This window comes from Canis lupus, chromosome 28, assembly GCF_011100685.1.
Source record: "Canis lupus familiaris isolate Mischka breed German Shepherd chromosome 28, alternate assembly UU_Cfam_GSD_1.0, whole genome shotgun sequence".
Classification (NCBI taxonomy): domain Eukaryota; kingdom Metazoa; phylum Chordata; class Mammalia; order Carnivora; family Canidae; genus Canis; species Canis lupus.
In genome coordinates, this window is record NC_049249.1 from 8000421 (window position 1) to 8022599 (window position 22179).

Below are 22179 nucleotides of genomic sequence, written 5' to 3' on the forward strand. Positions count from 1 at the left end.
CAGGATATAGAACGTGGGAGAAGAGAGGATTCATGGGTGACTCCTGACAGTGGTTGAATGACTGGGCAGGCCACAAGAATATGGAAGACCAGAGGAATGGCAGGTGGGAGAGCCAAGAGTTTTGTTTGGGGCATACAATTTGGGATCTCAATGAGATCCAAATGGAAAGTGGGCAGTTGGATGCAGGGATATAGGACTTGGACCCAGAGATACAACATCAGGAGTCATCAAGTAGTGGTTATAAGTCTATGGTTTTATAAAATATCCCTGGGACAAGGAGATAGGGAGAAGAAACCAGAGCCAAAGAGAACCTGTCACTTGGAGGCTGAGCAATGACTGCAATGCATAGTAGCTTGGAACCTGGCACATAGTAGGGACCTCAACGACTCTGTTGCAGAGTAAATCAGCACCACTGGTTGCCATTGCTCGCAAGGCTTCTTGAGTAGCTTGCTTCTGAAGTAAGATTTCGGTGGTGATCACAAGCTTGAGAACAAGAAGACAGGGTTCTTTCGTGCATCTTTAGTTAGTAGATTTAGTAAAGTAAAGCTGTTTTATGAAGTGATATGTGGCTTTGTTCTGGGCCTCTGGGATCATGAAAGTGAAGCTGCAGAGCCTGGCTCTGACAGCCTGTTGTTAGGTATGCACGACAGGCAGAGCTTTCCCACATTGAGCTACCTGTTTCCTCCCCTGCTGGTGGGAGAACAAAGCACATTGAAAGGATGGACCCAGGGCTCCCTTCGCTCCTTGACCCGCCAGCTCGCCAGCTCGCAGGCAGAGATTTCTACACTCCTATCTCCTTCCCCACCTCCCAACACATCTCATAGATGTCAGCCTGGCATCATCGCCAGGGCTTGCACAGCTTCTAAGTGCTCGAACTGAATCCTCACCGGACCCCATTAGGCAGATACTATTCCTCCATATTTCACAAGAGGGAAGCTCCGGGAAGCCATATGAACAGCTCCAAATCACACAGCTAATATGTATCTGAGCTGGATTTTGACCTAAAACTAAGACTCTGGTACCAAAGCCTCGATGCCTTTTCCAGATCAGAAACTGAGGCTCCCAGGAGCTCCTGGGAAACAAAGGGCAAATGGCTTTGCATGTGATTACACACTATGTTCATGAGTGCTACTGATGATGTGAACACTGCGTGTTCTTCCCCAGCCCCGCTACTTTTATCCCCAGCTAAAAGCTCCAGAAGGAGGCGCCATGATCATCCCACAGATCTGGCTTCCAGGGCCTCATCTCCTGACTCCCCCAGGGAAGCCCACAGCCACCTCTCCCTCAATATTTTGGCCATCCCCAAAATAAGAAGTGCTTTAAGTCCTAGAGACCATGAAGGGCTGGGGGTGAGCCCACCATCCTACCTTCCTCATGGACCCATGGCCTGGCCTTGAGCTGACTGGCCTGGCCTAGCCAAGACATACCTCTTTTGGCCTTGGCAGGCTTTAGGTGAGGCCTTTCTCAGTTAATGGGAAGCCCCCTTTCCAGGAAGTCAGGAGAAGCCACAGTCATTACTAATGGAGCTGAGGCACAGAACAGGCCAAAAGTTATGAAGAATGGGGAGAGAAGAGCCCCTCCTGGTATACAGAAGCACACCCTACCCAACCACCCACAGAACTTGTCACTTTGACATTGAGGCGGCACAAATAAAAACCCAGATCACAGGAAACAGGTGACTACATTTTAATAAATCAAAGTCTGGAATCCTAAGCTTGAAACAATTCCTTAGAAAACTCCAGGAAAGACAGTCATCTGAGTGCAGATTCACTGATCCCCACCGATATTTTTAGGTGTGCTGAGATTCCATGTTTGTGGAGGGCAGGGGTACAGAGCAGGGCAAACTAAACCCCTAAGATACGAGACAATTGAAGGCTGCATGAATTAATGGGAACTTTTCAAATGAAACTCCACGTTGCTACAAAGTGTTTGGTTCTGATCTGCCGTCACAATACCCTGAAATAGAGAAAACAGTCATTGATGACAGGAAGACAGACCCAATGGTAAATGTACGCAGTGAATATTATGATGGCCTTAGGGCTTGGCTGTATTCAAATGTTTCTTGTAAGGTCACAGCTAGATGTGACTGTGATTAATCCCCACCCTCAAGGCTCTTCCTGAAACCCTTTGATTTTCTCTTGTGGGTGAGAGAGGGGCCAAGAGCATAGGAACTGCTGTATGGAAGTTTTCCTTTAATTGGTCTTAAATTTGCCTCACTGCATTTTGAAGGATCGGGCGCATGTCCTCCTATTTCAGGAAGTGGGGACCAAATCAGCCTGACCTCAGCCACTGTGTGGGTGGTTTTATAGAAACCATGTTCTATAAACCATGAACTATGTATGGTTCTATGAACTATGAACTATGTTCACCATGTTCACCATGTCCTGTGTCCTGTGTCACCAAGTGGTGCCACGGGGGGCTTTGGGTGGGAGATCTTCAATAATCTGTGTAATCTTTCTTAGTCTGCATTTTCTCATTAGTAGAATGTAGATAATGCGAATCTGTACTCTATAAGGTTCTCTGAGGGTTACGTGGGGGGTAATACAGGTAAATGGTGCAGTGTGGGTCCTGGCTGAGGTGACATCCTCCCCCGGCCCTACATGTAGGCTCCTCCCAGGATAAAGCATCAAAATCTTATTTTTTAATGTTTTTTGGTTTGGGTACATATCTATCTGTTTGGTGTTGTGTGGGCTGGCTAGTCAGATGACCAACAGAAAAGTTCAGTTTTGTTCTTTTTCTACATTTTAGCATTACCCTATTTGGATTTTGAAACTCAGTTTCCCGTGGGAGTGGGTGTCATTTCAAAATAGACTGACTGCACACTTTCCTCCAGAACATTATCGGTTTTTAAATCAAGATCAGACAAAGGTAACATCTATAAAAAGATTCGATGGCTGTTCCAGGGAATCTCAAAAAACACAAGTGAGGAAAACTAGCTAGGCAATTTCACAGTTGTTTAGTTCCATAAGAGAAAAAGAGCATTTGTTGAAATGTTGTGATCTGAACTTGTTATAGTGATGTATCTCTTTACCTTTTTACACCAATGGTCACATTTGCTGCCCCACCCCTCACTGGGGCCACTGAATCCTTAAATAACATGAATGCAGTCAAATGGTTTTGGGGGCAGTGTAGCCAGGGACAAAATCATGTGACCACAGACTGAGCCTAGGGGAGCAGATAAAAAGGAAGAGCCTTTTCTCTGCAGCTTTACTTCATTGAAAGTGCCAGGGTTTTGAAAAGGGGCTTTTTTTCCCCCCTCACCCCTTCTGAAACAGCCCCACAAAAGATCTGGTCAAGAAGGACCCAGCTGGGTCCCCTGGGGCTTCTCAGACTCCCTGTTTTTTCTCGCATGCAGATGAAATGCATCTCACTGGCAGGTGGGCCCAAATGCATGGCACACCGACCTCTCCAGGAGAGCTGGGGCACCCTACTCCCACCCACCCACTCACCATTGTGAACGATCAGCCTGTACTGCCTGGCCAGGCACAGCTCCTCCTGCCTCTGCCTCACGATCTTTTGTGCCTCCAGGGGAAGGCCATTGGGGTCACGGGAAAACACGAAGGAGTAGCTGTCAGCACAGGTGCCATCGAGGTTCAGGAGGCGGCAGGAATACTGCACGGCATAGGTGTCATAGTCCGTGTCGATGATCCAGTGGTCATCATCTGCAAACCAGAAAGCCACAGAGTCAATGCCTCTCCCTCAGCGGGCTCAGGTGCCAGGGAAATACCAGGCTCAAGAAACCGGTGACTTCCCGAAACTGGTTTCATTTCTCCAGGAAGCAGGAGACTGCCGAGAATTCTGAAGGCGTTCATTCGAAGTAAGGACGTTGTTCTCCTTTATAGAAAAGAACCCTGGAGTCGAGAGGTGATTAGTGGGGGGAAGACCTTGTTCCCTTCAATGATAATCTCTCACCCCGACAACAAATGTGATAGTATCTATCCAAAGAACAACTGGGAATGTGAGCCCATCGAAACCATCAAATAGACCATTTACTGTTGTCTGCTCCACCTATTCTCCAACAATATCTGTGCTTTTGTGGCTGACATCTGATGGCCGCCAGCTTATGTCTCATTGCCCTGCTGCCCCCTGATCCCCTGGAGGACATCACTCTGATGATCTGCTTCACGGCTCTCCTGCTCCATCTTAATTCTGGCTTAGAAGCCAGAACCTGACTCACTTCTCCACCCTGGCAAAAGAGTAGTTTTTGCATTGAGGGTATACATATTCTTTCTTAGAGCTTGTGCTTTTCAGATCTCCCCTGCTAGAGGCAGAGCTGAGCCCTTGAAGAATCCAGATTTCATTTATTCCTCATGCTGGGAGGTAAGCCAGGAAGAAGTATACACAAAGGTGGAATAAATGTCAGCAAAGGCAGAATAAGAAATAACATTAATAAGAATGTATGTTTTAGGGGTTTGCCCTGGAGAAACCTCCAGGTTTCTCCAAATACCTCATACTTGGTAAAAAGTGCCACATCTCTACTTAATTGAACATTCTCATTGACATGGAACCATGGTTAGGACTTTCTGAGCACTTAACTATGTATCAACCACCGTGTAGGCAGTTCCCATGCTTTCTCAATCATTCCTCATGTCTACCCAGAAGTGCACACTGTTATTTCTATTTTACAGATGAGGAAACTGAGGCACAGGAAAACTATATAATTTATCCAAGATCACAAAGAGCAGGACAGAACCAGAACCCACGTGCATAATGGCTACACCACACTGTCTCCACGCAGTAAGTTGAGAGCGAGGACAAGAAACAAAGAGACAAAAAGCCTCTGTGTCTCTATCTCACCCTCAGACCACGAAGCAGGTGATGGTCTCTGTTCTATGTTGGTTCCAGGCAGGAGAAATGCAGAGGAACCCGGGCCCCCCAGGATCAGAGAGCATAAGGGAGGCCTCTTCTGCCCACCCTAAGTCACCTCTTGGATCTGAGAACCCCTGGAGGACCATCCGAGGAGGGGTTCAGCTGCAAGGGACTGGGTACTGGAGGCTCCAGCTCAGCTCCCTCCAAGCTCTCCAGGAGAAAGAATGAGCCACCACTACCCCTCCCAGGCTTTCCCACAGGAGAGTGTCAGAGGCCAGAGCTGGGGGTGCCCAGACGCACGACTGCTCAGTTATTCATCAGACAGGCCAGGAACAGAGGCCCTGAGACCGCCTGCTGGCCTCACCCTAACCACAGGCTCCCCTCACAGACTCCTGAGCCTCTGTGCAGAGAGTCCTCCTCCTCTGCAAATGAAGTCATTCCTTCCCTGGTGGTGGGGCTCAGTGTGCCTGTTGGAGACACCCCAGCCGTCTTACCCTCAGACACCCATGCACTCTTTGAAATGTTACCCTGATTCATGATCAAGGCAGCGATTAGCTCAGCAAATCTGCAGCTTAATTGTATTTTTCCAAGATTGTTGCCAGAAGTGAATTCTGACATAAGAACTAAGTAATTCTCAATGCCTGGTTTTAAGAAAATTGGCTACCACTCTTGACTTTAAAAGAAAGGCCTAACTTGGTTTGGTTTATCTCCAGGCTCTTTTTTAGCTAAATAGTTCAAAGCCGATGAAAAATTTAAATCCTAAGAAACTTTACTAGACTTTCCCTCCTGAGATGTGAGATGGACTGCTCGCGCGCCACTCAAAAGAATGAACTTGGTCCTCCGAACTCCAGATTCTTTGTATTAAATTATCGAGAGCAGTCTCTCCAGCTTCATTGTGCAGAAGGAGCATACCGAAGGACCACAGTAAACCTGCAGACTCTGGGGCCCCACCCCAAGAGTTTCTGATTCAGTAAGTCTAGGTTTGAGCTCTTAATCTACACTTAGGAAGCAACCAGCTGATCTAGATGTAGGTGGTCCAAGGAAGAAACTGAGGTAGACAATCAGGCCTGCATTATTTAGCCCCTTTAGCAGAGGGGCGGACCTCATCTGGAAGACAAAGGAGAATTTTTGTCCAAGACTTTCAGAGAGGCCCAAAATGATGATGACCAAAGCTAATATTTTCATGAGCGCTTATTATCCATCAGGCTAAGCATTTTTCATGAGTTACCTTAAGTTGTCCTCCCAACAATCTTATGAAATAGCGACTATTCTTTATCCCCATTTCACAGTTAAGGAAATCAAAGTTCAGGGAGGCCAGTCAATGGTGAAACCTGTATTCAACCAAGATTGGTTGATGGTGGCATTCCTTAACCCCTGAGACGTCCTGTTTGCTGCTGGCAGAGCTGGGGCAGAAGGAGGCCAGGACAGAGCACGCCCAAAGCTGGGGCAGCAAGCCATGTCGGAGTCGGCTGACATTGCAATGGAATATTCAGCTGTAGAAATTTATTACACCTCATTTTAAAAGAATATAACAACAAATAGAGTATTTGTTTCTGAGTTATTTTCTCTGCAATAAGCAGACCTCGCTTTAAACACATATGCTTGGTAAAATGCAGCAGATGTAGAAGGGGAGAGGCCACTCTCCAAGGCCTCAGACCCTCCTGATCAAGTCAGGGTTTAATGCCAGACCAAGATCAAGGAAGAAAGAAATCGGCACAAGGAAAGAATGCAGAGTTTGTAGAAGCCCCACCCGCCCAATCGCCAAAGCAGGTAAGACACAGGGAGGTAGAAGCCCCAGATCATCCAGGCTGTGGGCTACTTAGAATACGGAGGGACAGAGGGACGGCTCATGCCCTTTCTCCTGGCCTGGGCAAAGAGGTGTCACTAAGTGACACTAAGTAGCCAGGTGGCCCTGGGCTAGTCATTTCTCTAAGAGAGACGTGAGTTTCTTCACCTGTAGAATGAACTGATGGACTCTGCGGGACCTCTCAGCCTGTGCCCAGAAGATAAAATATGATTTCGTGCTGGGAGAAGACAAAGCACTAATAATATACACTCATACAGGACGCATGTCCTGGCCCTGCTCTTTCTGTGGGGTAACTCACTGCATCCACACAAGACAACCCCATGGGGCAGGTGCTCTGATCACCTCCTTTGCAGAGGAGGAGACTGAGGCACAGAGAGGATAAGGAACACACCCACGTTCCCACAGGGAGTAGGTTGGGTTAGGATCTGAACTCAGGCATTCTGACCTGAGCCCTGCATGCTCGGCCACAGGCCACCGCACAGCACTGCTTCTTCCTGAAAGGGGACCTCCCGGGGAATTTAATTCTGAGCCTTCCGTATTGCATTCACCCCACTGAATACCTGCAGCCATCATTCTCAGGATTTCAAAAGTTTGGGTTTTTTTTCCCCCCTCCGATTGAACTCCTGGCTAGAATCTCAATCTATCAGACGTAAAAGCAAAACTAATCTGGTTTGGTAAGGCGAGGAAGAGACAAGAGGCAAACCCCACTTCCTCATGGGGTGCCCTCCCACCCTTCCTGAATGCACTACCCACAGAACCCAAGTCCTCTCAGGAGTGCATCTCAAAATGCAACAGAGCATTGTTTGTTTACATTTACTAAAAATTAGTAATCTTGTACCTCCAGTATTGATTTTTGTAACTCATTATCAGAAGGACGTATCTTTCACAGCAAATGAATCATTCTAGCAAGTCTTGCCACATTATTTGAAATATTTTTTGCTACTTACCTGGGAGCTAGAACCCCTGGCATACAAACTTGTATGACCATGGGCAAATCTCTACTTTCTTTTGATCTCAGTTTGTAGGGTTAACTCTCCATCTTTAGGATCCTAGGATAGATTCCCCACCTCCTCCCCGGCCTGCATTGTCCTCTGGGTACCAAAGAGATTTCCAGATTTGAAATGTAAGAGAAATGGAATAAAAGTAGAAAGGGCACGTACATGCTGTGGTTCTTATAATCAGCCCAATTTTTAGGATGCTTTTCTGAGAATCTTCAACACCCTGCCCCCATCTGAGTTTCAGTGGTTGGAAGAAGGGAAGAGGTCAGGGCCTCTGACCTTAGGCCAGAATGCTATGTAGCTGGGCTGGCTCAGTATCTCAGCCTTTGCAGGTAGGGCACCTGGGAGTGAGCCAACCCTATGCACAAATGCTCCCTACATCCCACGATGAGGGTCTCCCAGCCTCTGCTGGGGTCCCCAAGTAATCAAGCTGTCCCAGGGATTCAGCCCAGTGAAATGGAGGAAATATAAGACCAGGCTGTGAGTGGTGATGTGGGATGGGTCTTGGAGAGGTGGGAAGTCTGAGCATGAAGGGTACATGCCTTGGCACAGTGGCTGCACAGGAAAATGGCAGAAGGAGGTCACCTGACAAGCCCAAAGGTCCTTTTGAGCTTGGGCCAGGTTTTTAGAGCTGAAGGTGAAAGGGGGGAGGGGTGGTCACTAGTCCCAACCTCACTTCCCTAACCTCAGGCCTTGCTCAGAATTCCCACCACATAGAGGCGGTTCTTTCCAAGGGTGCCGCTGGAGAAGAAACCCTGCAATTTGGTCAGGTATGACCCCCTCCCTCCCCTGAGATGGTTCCACTGAACTGACTACTCACTTCCTTTCTGGAGGAAGGACGCTACGCCCCAATACTTCATCTTGAATTTAGCAGGGTCCTCGGTGTCTGTGAAGGTGCCAACCATGTCTGCACACACGTCCCAGTTACTGCAAAAGCCAAGGAGATCCTGAGCCAGGCCGGCATCGGGCTTCCTCCCTCCAGCGCACCCTGATGCTCCCCTCCCTCCCCAGTCTGGGTCTGGAGCTCAGCGGGGGGTGGGAGGGTGGGGGCGTTGGGGGGCAGAGGGGGCTCTGACTTCAAAAGCCGGACTCGGCCCTTGGCCGTGGCGCTCATCCGGCCATTCTCATCCACCGAGAACTCAGCGACGATGTTGTCCTGCAGAAAGAGGCCCTCGGGGTCCTTCTTGGCCATGGCGTACCAGGTCCCGGCGAACTGCGAGGGAGGGGAGCGAAGGGGGTGAGCGTGGGGTTGTGGCCGGGCGAGCTCGGTCCGCCGCCTGCAAGGGGGATCGCGCGGGGGCCGGGGGGCCGGGACCGCGGCCACGGGGCCGCCCGGCGGATACCTACGCGAGCCTTGTCGAAGTTCTTCTTGACTTGGAAGTTGCTCACTCGGCAGTCGCTCTCCGCCCGGGCGCTGCCCAGCGCCGCCAGCAGCACGAGCGCCCACACCCACTCCATCGTGCCCGGGAGTCCGCCCTGCGGGGACCGCGCCGTGAGCGCCCCGGGCCCCGCGCCCCCGGCCCCGCGCCCCCGCGCCCGCCCCGCGCCCCCGGCCCGGCCCTGCGCGCCCCCGGCCCTGCCCGCCCCGCGCCCGCCGCCCTCCGCCCGCCCCGCCGCCGCTCACCACCGGAGCTGCGCGCAAGCCTGGCCGCGGTGCGGGGCGCGCGTGGAGCCAGGGAAGGCGGCGATCCGCCGGGGCCGCCGGGCCGCCCGCTTTATAGCCGGGGCGGGAGGGGGTCTCGCTTTCGTAACGGCCGGGGTGAAAGACCGAGGGGAGGCGCCGGCCGGCGGCCAGCACTTGCATAACGCGCCCTGACTCACCGCCCGCCGCCCGCCGCCCGCCGCCCCGGCGCAGGGAGGGTCCCTGGCGGCAGCCGCGCCTCCGGGGCCGCGGCGGGCGGTGGAGCTGCCGCGCGGGGTGGCCTCGGCCGAGCCCGGCTCCCCACGGCGGCGAGCCGCGGGAACCAGCCCTGGCCCGGTCACCCGGCGCTCGTGCCAGCGGCCGCCGGCTGCGGCCCGGGGTGGCCTCGGGTCCCCGCGGCTCCGGCCCAGGCGCGAGGCGGCCTGGCGCGAAGCCGTGGCCTCCCGGGGACGCAGGACCGCGCTGCTGGCCTCGGAGGGCGTCGTGCAGGGCTTTGGGAATGTTTCGGCCAAGTCGTTCTTCACTTTATAAAGGATGTATTTTACTCTCCTTCGGGAGAGTTGTACCTTCTGGGTAAATATTTTTTCTTTAGTTTCAACATCTTTAGAAGCATTAAAACCCTCCCTGTTAAACATTCTCCATAACCCCTAATCGGGCAGGGAATACTCTAGCCCCCTCCGTGGCCGCCTCTTAGTCTGTGGCGCTTCGCTCAAACCACTTGGAAGCACGTCTGCCGATTGTTTATGATGCAATTTTCTTTCAAAGCCTAGTGCACTTTTGCTTTGTTATGGAAATAGCTAAGGTGTGCTCTCGAGGAGTAGACGAGAGCGGGGAGGTGAACAAAATTCTATAGTCAGTGGTCAATGGAGTCAAAATGCTGTGACTAGTCATGTTATTTTGCCTACATGGTGGCACAATTTACTGTCCATGATTTTCTCCTAACGTTCAGAGTTAGAGCCCCTCTGATCCATCAAAGAAGTCAGAAGATGCAGCTTTTGACTGAATGAGAGTTAGTGGTATGGCAAAGAAATAGGCACCTTCCTGTGACTCTTTGGACATCTACCTGCCTGGTTCTCTGCTTCCGCTTGACGCCTTTCCCTGCTTCCCGGTTGTGCCTTTAGGGTGTCTGGAGTGCCAACGATGATGCATTTAGCTCCTTACTGCCCCAGAGCTAGGAAAGCCCTGTTTCTGGCCAACCAGCTAACTGGTTAGGACGTATAATCCCAAATAGCTCATATAAGAGCTGCTCCTGTAGGGACTATGTGTGGGGATGCGCTGGGGATAATATCCCTGCACCCTATGTGGGAAATGACTTTAGGACACCTTTCTCCTGTCCAGTGCTTGGATCCCTTCCTCAACATTCCAAAGTCCAGAAGGTCTTCCAGCTTCTGATCCGACATCTCCAGTGATGGAGGGAGAGCCTGGCTGAGCCTAATCACCTTTGCAGTTATTATTGCCAGAAAAGTTCTCCCAGTGACACTATCCCTTTCATCCCTTTCTTCTAGAACATATTCTGGTGGTCCTTGCACAGGCTACATGTTGAATAAATATAGGAAATTTCAGTGCATTGTTACATAGATTTTTTTTTTTAAGATTTTATTTATTTATTCATGAGAGACACAGAGAGAGGCAGAGGGAGAAGCAGGCTCCATGCAGGGAGCCCGACGTGGGACTCGATCCCGAGGCTCCAGGATCACACCCTAGGCCAAAGGCAGCGCTAAACCACTGAGCCACCCCAGCTGCCCACATAAATCGTTTTTGCAGCAACTTGTTTGTTCACTTAATTGTTAGACGCATAAAAGGTGCTGTAACTGTTCCTCCTTCTCCCTTTAATGATAAGTCATGAAATTTGGTGTCCCAGATACCAGCAAAGAAAAACAGTTTATTTTGGCATTCTCCCTCGAATTTCTTCATGATTACAAATAGGTGAGTACAGGTCAACTGATGTTTTTGACTTTGGTGCTTTGAAATTTGTCCTCATAAAATTATTTTTCAAATATGCATGTATATATAATATAAACAGGAAAAATGTTCACAGTGATTATCTCTATGTGACAGAATTAAGGATATTTGATTTGTACTTTTTGTACTTTCCAAATTTTCCTACAATGAAACTGTTTAATCAGAAAACAGAACAAATATACTCATTGTAAACATCTTTTTCTAGCAATAAGATTATATTTTAAATTACATCTTCATGGATGTAACTGTAACTGTATATAATATTCACAAAAGTTCATTTTCTGCCATGGACATTCATTCACCTTGACATCTGTCCCTTCCCTCAACTTTTCCATGAGATTTATCAAGAGACTTGCACTTACTAGGTGCTCAACTAGTAGATGCTGACTTAATTTGTTTTATTGAAATTAATCGCTTAGATAAACTTTGTAAAATATTTATTTAAAAATATTTGGTCAGAGGTCATTGTTTCTAAAATATAGTTTCTTGGTTGGGTGGGGCGGGGCACTTGGGTGGCTCAGTTGGTTAAGCGCCTGCCTTTGGCTCGGGTTGTGATCCTGGAATCCTGGGGGCAAGCCCCATGTCTCGCTCCCTGCTTCTCCCTCTCCCTCTGCCTCTCCATCCCTGCCCTCCTTTCATGCTTTCTTTCTTGCTCACTCTTTCTCAAATAAATAAATTAAAAATCTTAAAAATACATAATTTCTTGGAATTTAGCACTCATAGCAATGTGGCTAGCTAGTCTTCCGCCAAAAAATATGCACTCCTCTTCCATGGTGTCGAGCTGTTGAGAAGAGACTTCTCTGCCAGAGGGCACCTCCCCACTTTCTGTAGCTCTGTAAAGCCACATGCCTGAGTCTGGTGGACAGAACGTGGACAACAGTGTGTCACTCCCAGACCGGACTTGCACAAGTTGCCTGTCCAACTATCCCTGCTGGCCCTCTTCTCTCATCTGCCAGCTGGTAGAGCCTCCATCACTCTGGGACCCCACCAGTGACTAACTTTCTGTATATGAAAAGTAAACTTCCATTGGATTAAGCTGCTGAGATTTTGAGGGGCCTACCAGTAACAGAAGCTAGTGCAGCCTTAACAAATAAAGCAACAAGCAAGTCACTAGCTCCTCGGAAATAGGGAAAGATGTTCTACCATAATTGAGAAAAGAGCTGGTGCAAGAACTTGACTTCCTTACCCTCATAAAAATGAAGCATTTAAACCAGCTCCATTTTGTGCAAACTGACATTAACATCCACATCCTGACGGAGAGGCCAAGGAAAATGAAAAGCGAGGAAACTAGGTAGCATTTATCTTCTGACTACATTTAAAAGATGCCAAAATAATTGGTGGGAGAATGAAAAGATTATTTGGCCAACTTTTTCAGGTATAAAGAGTCAAACTAATTTTTTTCAAAAAGTTTTTTTCAGGGGCTACAAAGCCATGAGTCAGTGTCCTCAATTTAGGTGAACGTCACATGGATCCCACCGAGTTCTTTCTTCTTTTTCTTAAAGATTTTATTTATTTATTCATAAAAGACACAGAGAGGCAGAGACACAGGCAGAGGGAAAAGCAGGCTCCATGCAGGGAGCCCGACATGGGACTCGATCCCAGGACTCCAGGATCACAGCCCCGGGGCAAAGGCAGGCACTAAACCACTGAGCCCCCAGGGCTTCTCCACTGAGTCATTTCTGAGACACCTGGTCACACCCATCTATTCGGTGCGCACAGAGATTCCTGTGAGCAGATGTGCAACGTGAAAGAGCCCGTTTGCACTTGGCTGCCAGCATGTGCCTGAAAACCCTTCCTTTAGGGGGTGCCTTTCAGTGATGAGCAATATGGGAGCAGAGAACCTGGCTAAGATGGAACCAAAGAGTGAATACATATAACGACCTGAGGTGCACCCGGTTAATCAAAGACATTGTTAGATTTGCTAAACTGAAGCACCATTGTTGGATGGTGCTTCAACCTCAGGTTACATGTGGTTTGACTATTATATAAGCATTGCTTCCTGTAGAAATGGTTGACTGCAGTGGTAAAGATTAGCTAGCAATGAGAGAATTAGGTGTTACATGTGTTTATTAGTAGGGTAGACCATTGAAAAATGTAAACTTGAAAAAAAAAAAGAAAAATGTAAACTTGTTTGAGCAGAAAGTTTAAGGAAGTAACACTATTCTTTGGTACATCTATCAGCTTTTTTTTTTTTTTAAGATTTATTTATTTACTTGAAAGAGAGACAGAGAGTGCAGGGGGAAGGGAAAAAGGAGAGGGAAACCCAAGCAGACACTGAGCTGAGGGCAGAGCCCAGAACCAGAGCCCAACACTGGGCGAGATCTCATGACCCTGAGAGCATTACTTGAGCTGAAACCAACACTGGGACACCCAACAGACTGCCTGGCCAGGCGCCCCTCTGTTGGCTTTTAAAGAGTTCCTGGAATTTATATTTAACTTTTTAAAATCGATATTTAATAGCATTTCCTCATATATATGTAAATATATATGTATATATTTTAATTCCTTAAAGGAAATGTCTTTGTATATCCTCCTAGAGTAGCTAGTCTGATGTCTTGTGCACCTCATGGGTACCCTTTTTAATCCAATCCTATTTAAACTTGCAGTTTGGGGGTAAGTCACTATCACTTACTAGCTATGTCACCTTGAGCCAGTTACTTAATTTCTCTGTGTTTCAATTTCTTGCCTTGAAATACAGACAATAACAGCACCTACCTCATTGAGTTATTGTAAGAATTAAATATGATAATATGTGTAAGGGTCTTAGAAGAGTACCTGGCACAGATTATGTGTTATAATGTTAGTTATTCTTTTAATTACTTTTTTTTTATTATCAATACCTTGTGGCATATATTTCTAAAAATATTCTGACTAAATGGGATGGAATTTTCACATTGACTTGGTTATTGTTTCAGAGATGTATCTAAATAAATGATCATCAATGTCTGTAATATCATAGAAATATTGACATAAGAATTAAACAGTGACGTTCAAAAAAGTCAACACATATTGTGTAGTATTAAAAATTCATTCTTGGGATGCCTGGGTGGCTCAGTGGTTGACTGTCTGCCTTCAGCTCAGGGCCTGATCCCCAGTCAGGGGTTGGAGTCCCACATCAGGCTCCCTGCATAGAGCCCGCTTCTCCCTCTGCCTCTCTGTCTCTCTCTCTGTCTTTCATGAATAGATAAATGTGATCTTTAAAAAAAATACAAAATAAAAAAATAAAAATTCATTCTTAGTGGTCTGTTTGGTAATTGAAAAAAAATATATTGTTCTTTTCTTACATTTTTTTTTCAGTGCTTCGGACTGAACAGCAAATAAGAGACACAGAGATCTTGTGAGCACAAGCCAGAGAGTCTGTAAGGACCATCCCCAGGGAATAGGACAGTGGAAACAAGGAGACTCAGTCAAAGATGGAAAGGAGAGAGATTTGTGGGTGTGCTACAGGGCAGGCTTCCAATACTTCCCTTAAAAAAAAAAATCTTTGTCTTTATAAAATGTCATGCAGTACACAAAGTAGTCACCAGTGATCCCTCTGTCTTGCTTGCTTTTTCTAACTAAACAATTGCCTACTCCTGTTGACCGTTGCCTAGAATTGGATCTTACATTTGTCCCTTCCTTTTTCATTCCCAAGCAACCTCACTCATAGCCTTTGCAAATAACCTTAAAAACTTTGTTTATGAATGCATGAATTTATTAAATAAATTATGTATGTTCATTGAGGTACTTGAGAAAAATCAGACAAGCAAAAAAAAAAAAAGAAAGAAAGAAAGAAAAAGAAAAAGGATTGATGTGTTGAATCCCATCACTTTGGAATAATCACTGTTACCATGCTGTGGTACATCACATACCTCCATGTATGTGTATATATGGGGAATCGTATTACAAAACTACCTTACAATTAACTGCATATCATAAATATTTCTTTATATTCATAAATAGACCTTTATAGTGGGGCTATTAATAAATGTAATTTTCTATTCTGTAGATATAATGCTATTTATTTACTCAGCCTCCTATTGTTGAAAATCTAGGCTATTTCTGATCTTTTACTTTTATAATTGTACTTTTTTTTTAAAAAATATTTTATTTATTTATTCATGAGAGAGAGAGAGGCAGAGACACAGGCAGAGGGAGAAGCAGGCTCCATGCAGGGAGCCCGACATGGGACTCGATCCCGTCTCCAGGATCAGGCCCTGGGCTGAAGGCGGCGCTAAACCGCTGAGCCACCCGGGCTGCCCTACAATTGTACTTTTGATGAATACCATTGTACCTGCATTAATCACATACAGTCTTAATTATTTCTGCAAGATAAGTTCGTAAAAGCAGAATTGCAGGGTCAAAGCCTATACACATTTTTAGGGTATTTGATAATGACCCAATGCAATATAGCCTCTTCTTCTGTATCCCTATGTCTAGTATTTCTTTTCTCCAATTCATCTTTCTAAGTACTACCAAATTACATTTGTAGAAAGGACCCTTATAGTGTTTTTTCCTGCCCCCAAAACTTTCCAAAGTTCAAAATCCTCAATCTAGCCTCTGAAGCTCCTGTAATCTGAGCCCAACCTGCCTTTTCAGATTCATCTCTCACTCTTCTTCCTGTTACTCTACACCCTATGGTATTATTTCTGCTGTCACTACCTTCTGGAGCACACTCGATTTCCCCCCCATCTCCACCCATTCTAGATATGATCCCTTTTCTGAACTCTCGTGTGCCTCACTTCTGGCATTTATCATATTCTGTTCTGTGCTCCTTGGCTCTTCATGTACTGCTCTTATCTCTCTTCTGCATCACAAGTACTTGTAAAACCGGAACCAAGACTTAATTACTCATCCCCTGCATCCCCAAGATGCAAATGTACCAGTCAGAATTTACTCAGCTGTGCAGCGGTAACAGACAACCTTCATCTCTCAGAGGCTAAAAACAAGAAAGATTTATTTCTCACTCATTCTACATGTCCATCTCAGTGGGCATGTCATCAGGAGGCTCTGTTCCAGGCCATCCTCACTTGGAATCAGGAGATCCCTCCCTCTGGAACTGATGTGGCAATGGAGAAAATGGAGAGCAGAGGGTCTGATGTTGGCAATTAATCATTCTTACCTAAAAGAGACATTTATGCTCACAATCCAGAGGCAAAGTCCATCACATGGCCCTACCAGGGGAGGACAGCAGGAAAGAATAATCTTCTTGTATAACTAGGAGGAGAAGAGAATCAGATGAGGGGGAATATGAAGTCTTTATCACAGAAGCTAATATGGTGGCTTGCTTGTAATGGACAATCAGTAGACATGTGTTGAAAGAATGAGCAAATCAAGAATCTAGAAGTAGTTATAAAAACAAAAGAATGGTGACAATAATAGGATAAGTTTTTTTTTTAAATTAACTTTCATTTTTATAAGTAGAGGAATGTTAACGTCTGTGGTTATTTTGTTTTTCCTATTAAGCATATATCTGCATATGGAATAAAGCTAAGTGTCTTTTCTCCATCTGCTTACAAGGGAAAGATGGCATCAGGGAGTTGTGAGCACACAACATACTTTTGGTAGAAGTTGGAGCTGTGCCATAGTCACACAAAATAACCAGATAGGAAGTGTCCAAAACTGGGCTAGAATGTGATAGGAGTGACTGGGATGACTCAACTCTCTGCATTATTCAAATTACAATGAGATGCTAATAGGATGTGATGAAGTACATAGCACTCTGAGGAGGACCTTCCTGAGACTACATTGAGTGTGACAGAGGGAGGAAGAAAAGGTATGTACTTGGCAAGGCCCTTGAGACGGCAAGTGAATTCAACCATAAATCTCAACGAATGCCGGTTTGAGTTCAGGTCCTGTGGTAAAACCATGTTCTGACCAAGAACCTCTCATTTCCTGACCTAGAACCTGCAATCTCAGTGGATCTCTTTTTCTTTTCTGATAAGACTTTTATCATGGCAAGCTTTAAGTTTAGCAAAATAAATGAAAACCGCAGGGTTGCTCTCTTTGAAGTGGACTTAAATGTGAACCTAACTAACTTTTGGAGTCCCTGAAACCTGTGTGTGTGTGTGTGTGTGTGTGTGTGTGTGTGTGTTCTTTCAAGAGAATCTGTCACAAAGTTTGCAGTTTTATTGAAGTACTTAGAAGACCTTAACTAAGTTTGACTAAGTTTGGAATCAGCATTTAATTAAATATTCAAGGACACTGGTTCATGAAATGTGTTGTTTGACTTTTAGTTATATAATAGTGTTTAAATATTTGGGGAGATGTGCTTAATTGATGTAAAAGCTTAATAAACTAAACATTAAACGCAACCAAGTAGTGATAAGTGTTTTTCCTTGCCTAACCCCTCTGAGACATTAGAGATCCTAGCAACAGAGAAGACAGGTTTTATCCACTAGATTTAACAGAGTATATCTTGGAGCAAAAATGCACGAGGCTGCCCATTACTATTCAAAACAAAATCCAAACTAGTATGTGTGGCAGAAAGACCCAGTTAGCAGGTACATGGGCTGCCTTTTACAATCATGTCTTTTGACAAGGCTCATTGTTTACATTGTGGCTCGATTAGGGTTGGATCATGGGCAAATGTTTTACCATGTTCACTTTTCTAGAACAAGATTAAGGTTTGTTCCTTTAAAACACTCCAGAGGTTAAGCTTTAAAATGAGAGGAATTGAGAGGCGAGGTTTTAGGAAAAGTAGGTCAGGCAACTTGGATGTTCGTAGGACTTTTAAGAGAAGGAAAAATTAATTTTCCATTTTACGTTGCATTGATACGAAACCCTTCCATCACCCCCCAAATACTCGTTAAAGTTGCCATATAAATAAGCAGACACCTCCAAGGTCTAATAGTTTCACTTCATATAGAAACATGGAAAAAATGAGTCAAAATGTCAGTTGATGCTAATGTCATCTCATTAATGGATACATGGATGGTTCTTCTTGCTGTGGACAGCAGCCCATGTTCAGTGATTTTCCTGGAATAGTCACCTCCACTTGCCACTTGCCTGGCTGATCTAAGATGTTCTGAGGATTCTCTGAGGACTTATGAGCTAATAATGCTTAGGGATTTCATGTCCTGAAGAACTCTTTAATCCTGTGCTTCCTGAATCCTACTGTAAGCCAGACCTTCTGTCACAGCCCAAGAGTCATCGGCAGGTTTTTTTTGAAAGCTCTGCTAAGCAACCATTCTGCTCCATCTTCAGGGATCCCCTGAGGTGCTATTTAGGGTTTTCTCAGTGACTTTGACCAGAATGTGATTCCTTCTTGGCACTCCGTCCCAGGTAGTGCTCTGAGGGTCTCCCTTTCTGAACAAAAGTAGCGAAGCAAAGCCCACCATGGGTGAGATCAACCAAGAGGCCGTGGAGAAGTACCTGGAGGAGCACCCTCAGTTTGCCAAGGAGTACTTCGCCAGGAGGCTGGGGGAGGCCCCAGGGCCCAGTGGGACGCCGCAGCCTACCGAGGAGTGGGCGGTGTGCACCGAGCTGCTGCTGGCCCTGCAGGAGGAAGCAGGCAGCGCCGAGCCCGCGGTGCACCGGGCCCTGCAGAAGCTGGCACAGCTCCTGCAAGCCGACCGCTGCAGCCTGTTCACCTGCCGGGCCCGCAACGGCACGCCCGAGGTGGCCTCCAGGCTGCTGGACATCACCCCCACCTCCAGCTTTGAGGATAGCCTGGTGCTCCCCGACAGAGAAGCTGTGTTTCCTTTGGACATTGGGATAGTGGGTTGGGTTGCTCACACGAAGAAAGCTGTTAATGTCCCAGATGTGCAAAAGGTAGGTGGCTGACCGGACGTCTGGGCAGGGTAGTGGAAGAACCAGTGGGAAAGAGAGCTGGGAGCCAGGGGCCATCCTCGTGGAATCGGTTATAACTTGAGGAGTAGGAACAGCGGGGACAGGATCCCCTAGGCCAAGGCTTGCCAGGTTTAGCAAGTAAAAATATAAGATGCTCAGTCCAAGGAGGATTTAAGATAAACATTGAGTAAGTTTTTAGTGTGTGTCCTGTGTAAGGTTTGGCATTTTATCAGGCAAACTTACCTGGGCCTGGTGCATTCCACACCTGCTCCCTTGCATCTCTTTCCTGCTCCAAGAACTTCCCTTCTGAATAGCATGGCAAAGAGGCCCGGTGGGATCAGCAAGGTGCCCGATGCTGAGACTTGGGAGCCACTCCCCACACCTCTCACTCACAGCCCTCAGAGGTCACTCGGTTCTCTGAGACAGACTGGCTCATAAATGGAGTCTTTCACTTACAGGCCAAATTTGCAGAAAGAACAAATAATAGCATCTGACAGTTCAGATGTTCACATTTGGATTGTGAAAAACGTAAATTTGGGTGATGAGTACCATTGACCAACCCAACCCCCCATAAGTGAACTCTGTCAAGAATCCGCTCCAATCACATACTGTGCTCCTGGGACCAACAGCATATTGCGCACACACAAGGCGTTGTTAGGAGCTTTTAAAAGCAACAAAAAACCCCACTCTTCTCACCACCGTGATGCTTATTCATTAAGAACAAATTATAAAATAAATGAGAGGGAGGAAATGTAAATCACTCATAATTTCTCCGTTCATCAAGAACCACAGGCACCAGTCCGGGGTTTCTCCTGCTAGCTTTCTTTCTACCTGCATGTCCCGTTACTATGACTTGCTGTTAACCGAAGGGAGCAATGGCTTCTGATGGAACGGAGTTGGTGGGGACAGGTCCCAGAAATGCTTGCCACTTTCCATGCTAACGTTTATTGGCAGCTGGAGGCAAGAGGCTAATCCCCTACATGCCTTCTGAAGCTGATTACAGGAGGAGGGCCGCACGGATCCAGAAGGCACAAAAGTCATCAAACATTAGCAACACTGCGCAAATAAGCCCAGCACAACCCTTGGGTGCAAGGGTTGCTATTTGACGCCACAGAGACCTCAGTCCTTTCTGATCCCTGCCTTCAGGGAGTTCAAGCTAGTTTAAGGGAGCTTCTGAGGTTAACTGCTGTGGCTTCATGACTAGACTGATTTGTATCGTATAGGCAAAACCGTCTGGACACCAATGAGGAGCCTATGCGCACACACCCTAAGATTTTCTCACAGGAGTACGCTTCTTGCCAGTCTCCAAGTGAGACCATCTCCCAAATTAATAGAACTTCAAACTTAAGAAAGTGACATGGAAGTTTTCTTTCTGAAAAAAAAAATTTGTTTAAAGAGAGGGTTAAAATGATTTCTGTTGTAATGCTTTATCAATGGGCTCAGTTCTGCACGTTGAGAAGAGAATGATAGCAGAGAGCTGCTTGAAAAATCTGGTGGCCTTGGTGTGTTGCTGTCCATGGTGAGCGTCACTGCATGAACGTGGTGGCAAATAAAGGTGGGCAGGGCGCCATGTTTTTGGCTTGTCTTTTTTTCTGAGGACTCCTTCTTGACTGTTATGGGTTGGACAGAGAACTAGAAGTTGAAGACAGGCACCCTCCTCAGCTTAGAGGAGAGACAAGGGCCTCATTTGCTTTCCATGTCTACTGCTTCTAAGCACCTTTTCTTATGGAAGGAAGAGTGGTGCTTTGCAACTCTGAATGCACATTAAAATTGAATCAGGAGCGTTTAAAAATTACCGTCTAAGACTCAATAGACCAATACACTAGACCCTCAGGGGTTGGGATGCAGGCAAGAGTAGTTTTAAAAAGCTCAAAAAAAATAAAAATAAAAATAAAAAGCTCCCCAAGGTTTCAAAAATACTTCTTCTAAAATGCAGTCAGTATTGCAAACCACTGGTGTGTGGGGTAAGTAGATGCAGGAGGAAAAATTGGATTTCAGAGCAACCATGGGGTAGTAGGTGGCAGGGGTTCCAGAAGCCTTGAGCTGACCCTGGAGCTGACTCCTTGGGAAGATAAGGAGCTGAGGTCACAGGGGCTGCATCTGTCCTAGAGTCCACAGTATGGTCAGTGAGTGAGAAGGGCTGGACTAAAGGGGGTATCCTCACTCTGTGTCCAGCACTCTTTCCACCCTCCATCTACCCCACACCCCTGCAGTTTTGCCAGACTTGAATCACTATGGTAAAATCTGCGAAGAGAAAGAGGTTAGAAACCAGTGTTGAATGAAATTTCTATTAATTCTTTACCTTCTCATTGTATTTGACAATTTATAGAGCATTTTCACATTCTTAATCTCATTTGATTCAGGCAAAGGTGAAGGAGGGACCATACTTTTATTTCCATACTGTGTATGTGAGAATCTTGTTATGGTCAATAAGGCAGGATGGGTCTGGGCCCATAATTTGAGTCTCCTGAAGCCTCCCTCTTTTACCATGTCACTGACCACACATGGCTTCTCTCTGGCTGGCAATGTGAGCACATGTAAAGGAAAGAGTTCTAGCACCTAGACAAAGACATAGAGCCAGATAGCTCTAACCTTGGTGGTCCGTGAAGGTGATAGCAGGGAAGCCACATGATGCAGGGTGAGAGCTTCGGCATCAGACAGACCTCAGTGCAGATGCAGGTCTGAGACTAGGTAACTGTGTGATAGATTGCATTTCTGCCCCTGAGACATGGAGGTAAATCAATATACAGATTAAACGAACATAAAGTGCCCGACTCCTAGGAGGTGCTTAATAAATGATGACTGTGATATTATATTTATGCCAAGGGGCATTTGGGAGCTGGGTGTAGGTAGCCAAAAAAGGGTCACTGATTATTGCCTGTTTTTAAAATACGTTAAATACAGGGAAACTTTTAATAACAGGAAACTGAGAGATATCCTCCTCAGGTTAATTATTTCTTTTTCTATTGGGAAAACTGCTGATTAACTCTGTGGGTGGTTCTCGTTCTGACTGTGGTTTAAAAGAAAGCTATGGGAGAAGTCCTAAGTTTTCAATAATTAACAGAGTGCCTATAGCTCTTGTTCCTGTCTTGTCTCCTCCTCCCCGTCTCTCTTTCTGACTCCTGGTCTCAAGGGATAATGGTACTTAATCAGAATTTGATGATGCTGAGATTGGATGAGGATCCAGCCAG

General features: G+C 46.4%; 2 protein-coding genes across 8 annotated transcripts in view; one reads left to right on the forward strand and one right to left on the reverse strand.

Moving 5' to 3' along the window:
- Positions 1-1662: 1662 nt before the first annotated feature.
- On the reverse strand, positions 1663-9412 carry RBP4 (retinol binding protein 4). Its single transcript, XM_038578212.1, has 6 exons — positions 9239-9412; positions 8962-9090; positions 8691-8827; positions 8435-8541; positions 3450-3662; positions 1663-1956 (listed from the first exon to the last, which is right to left on the reverse strand). Exons 2-6 carry the CDS (start codon positions 9070-9072, stop codon positions 1919-1921), a joined length of 606 nt encoding a protein of 201 aa, XP_038434140.1. The 5' UTR covers positions 9073-9090; positions 9239-9412; the 3' UTR covers positions 1663-1918.
- Positions 9413-18298: 8886 nt separating this feature from the next.
- PDE6C (phosphodiesterase 6C) overlaps positions 18299-22179 on the forward strand; it is a 47841-nt gene continuing 43960 nt past the window's right edge. For 2 of the 7 annotated variants that reach the window (XM_038578217.1, XM_038578219.1), the window contains exon 1: positions 18302-18970. In XM_038578217.1, coding sequence (XP_038434145.1) covers positions 18536-18970 — 435 coding nt within the window. In that variant the 5' untranslated portion in view covers positions 18302-18535. Of the gene's footprint in view, positions 18971-22179 lie in introns of all 7 variants that reach the window. The other 5 variants (XM_038578213.1, XM_038578220.1, XM_038578214.1 and 2 more) reach the window with 4 other exon arrangements.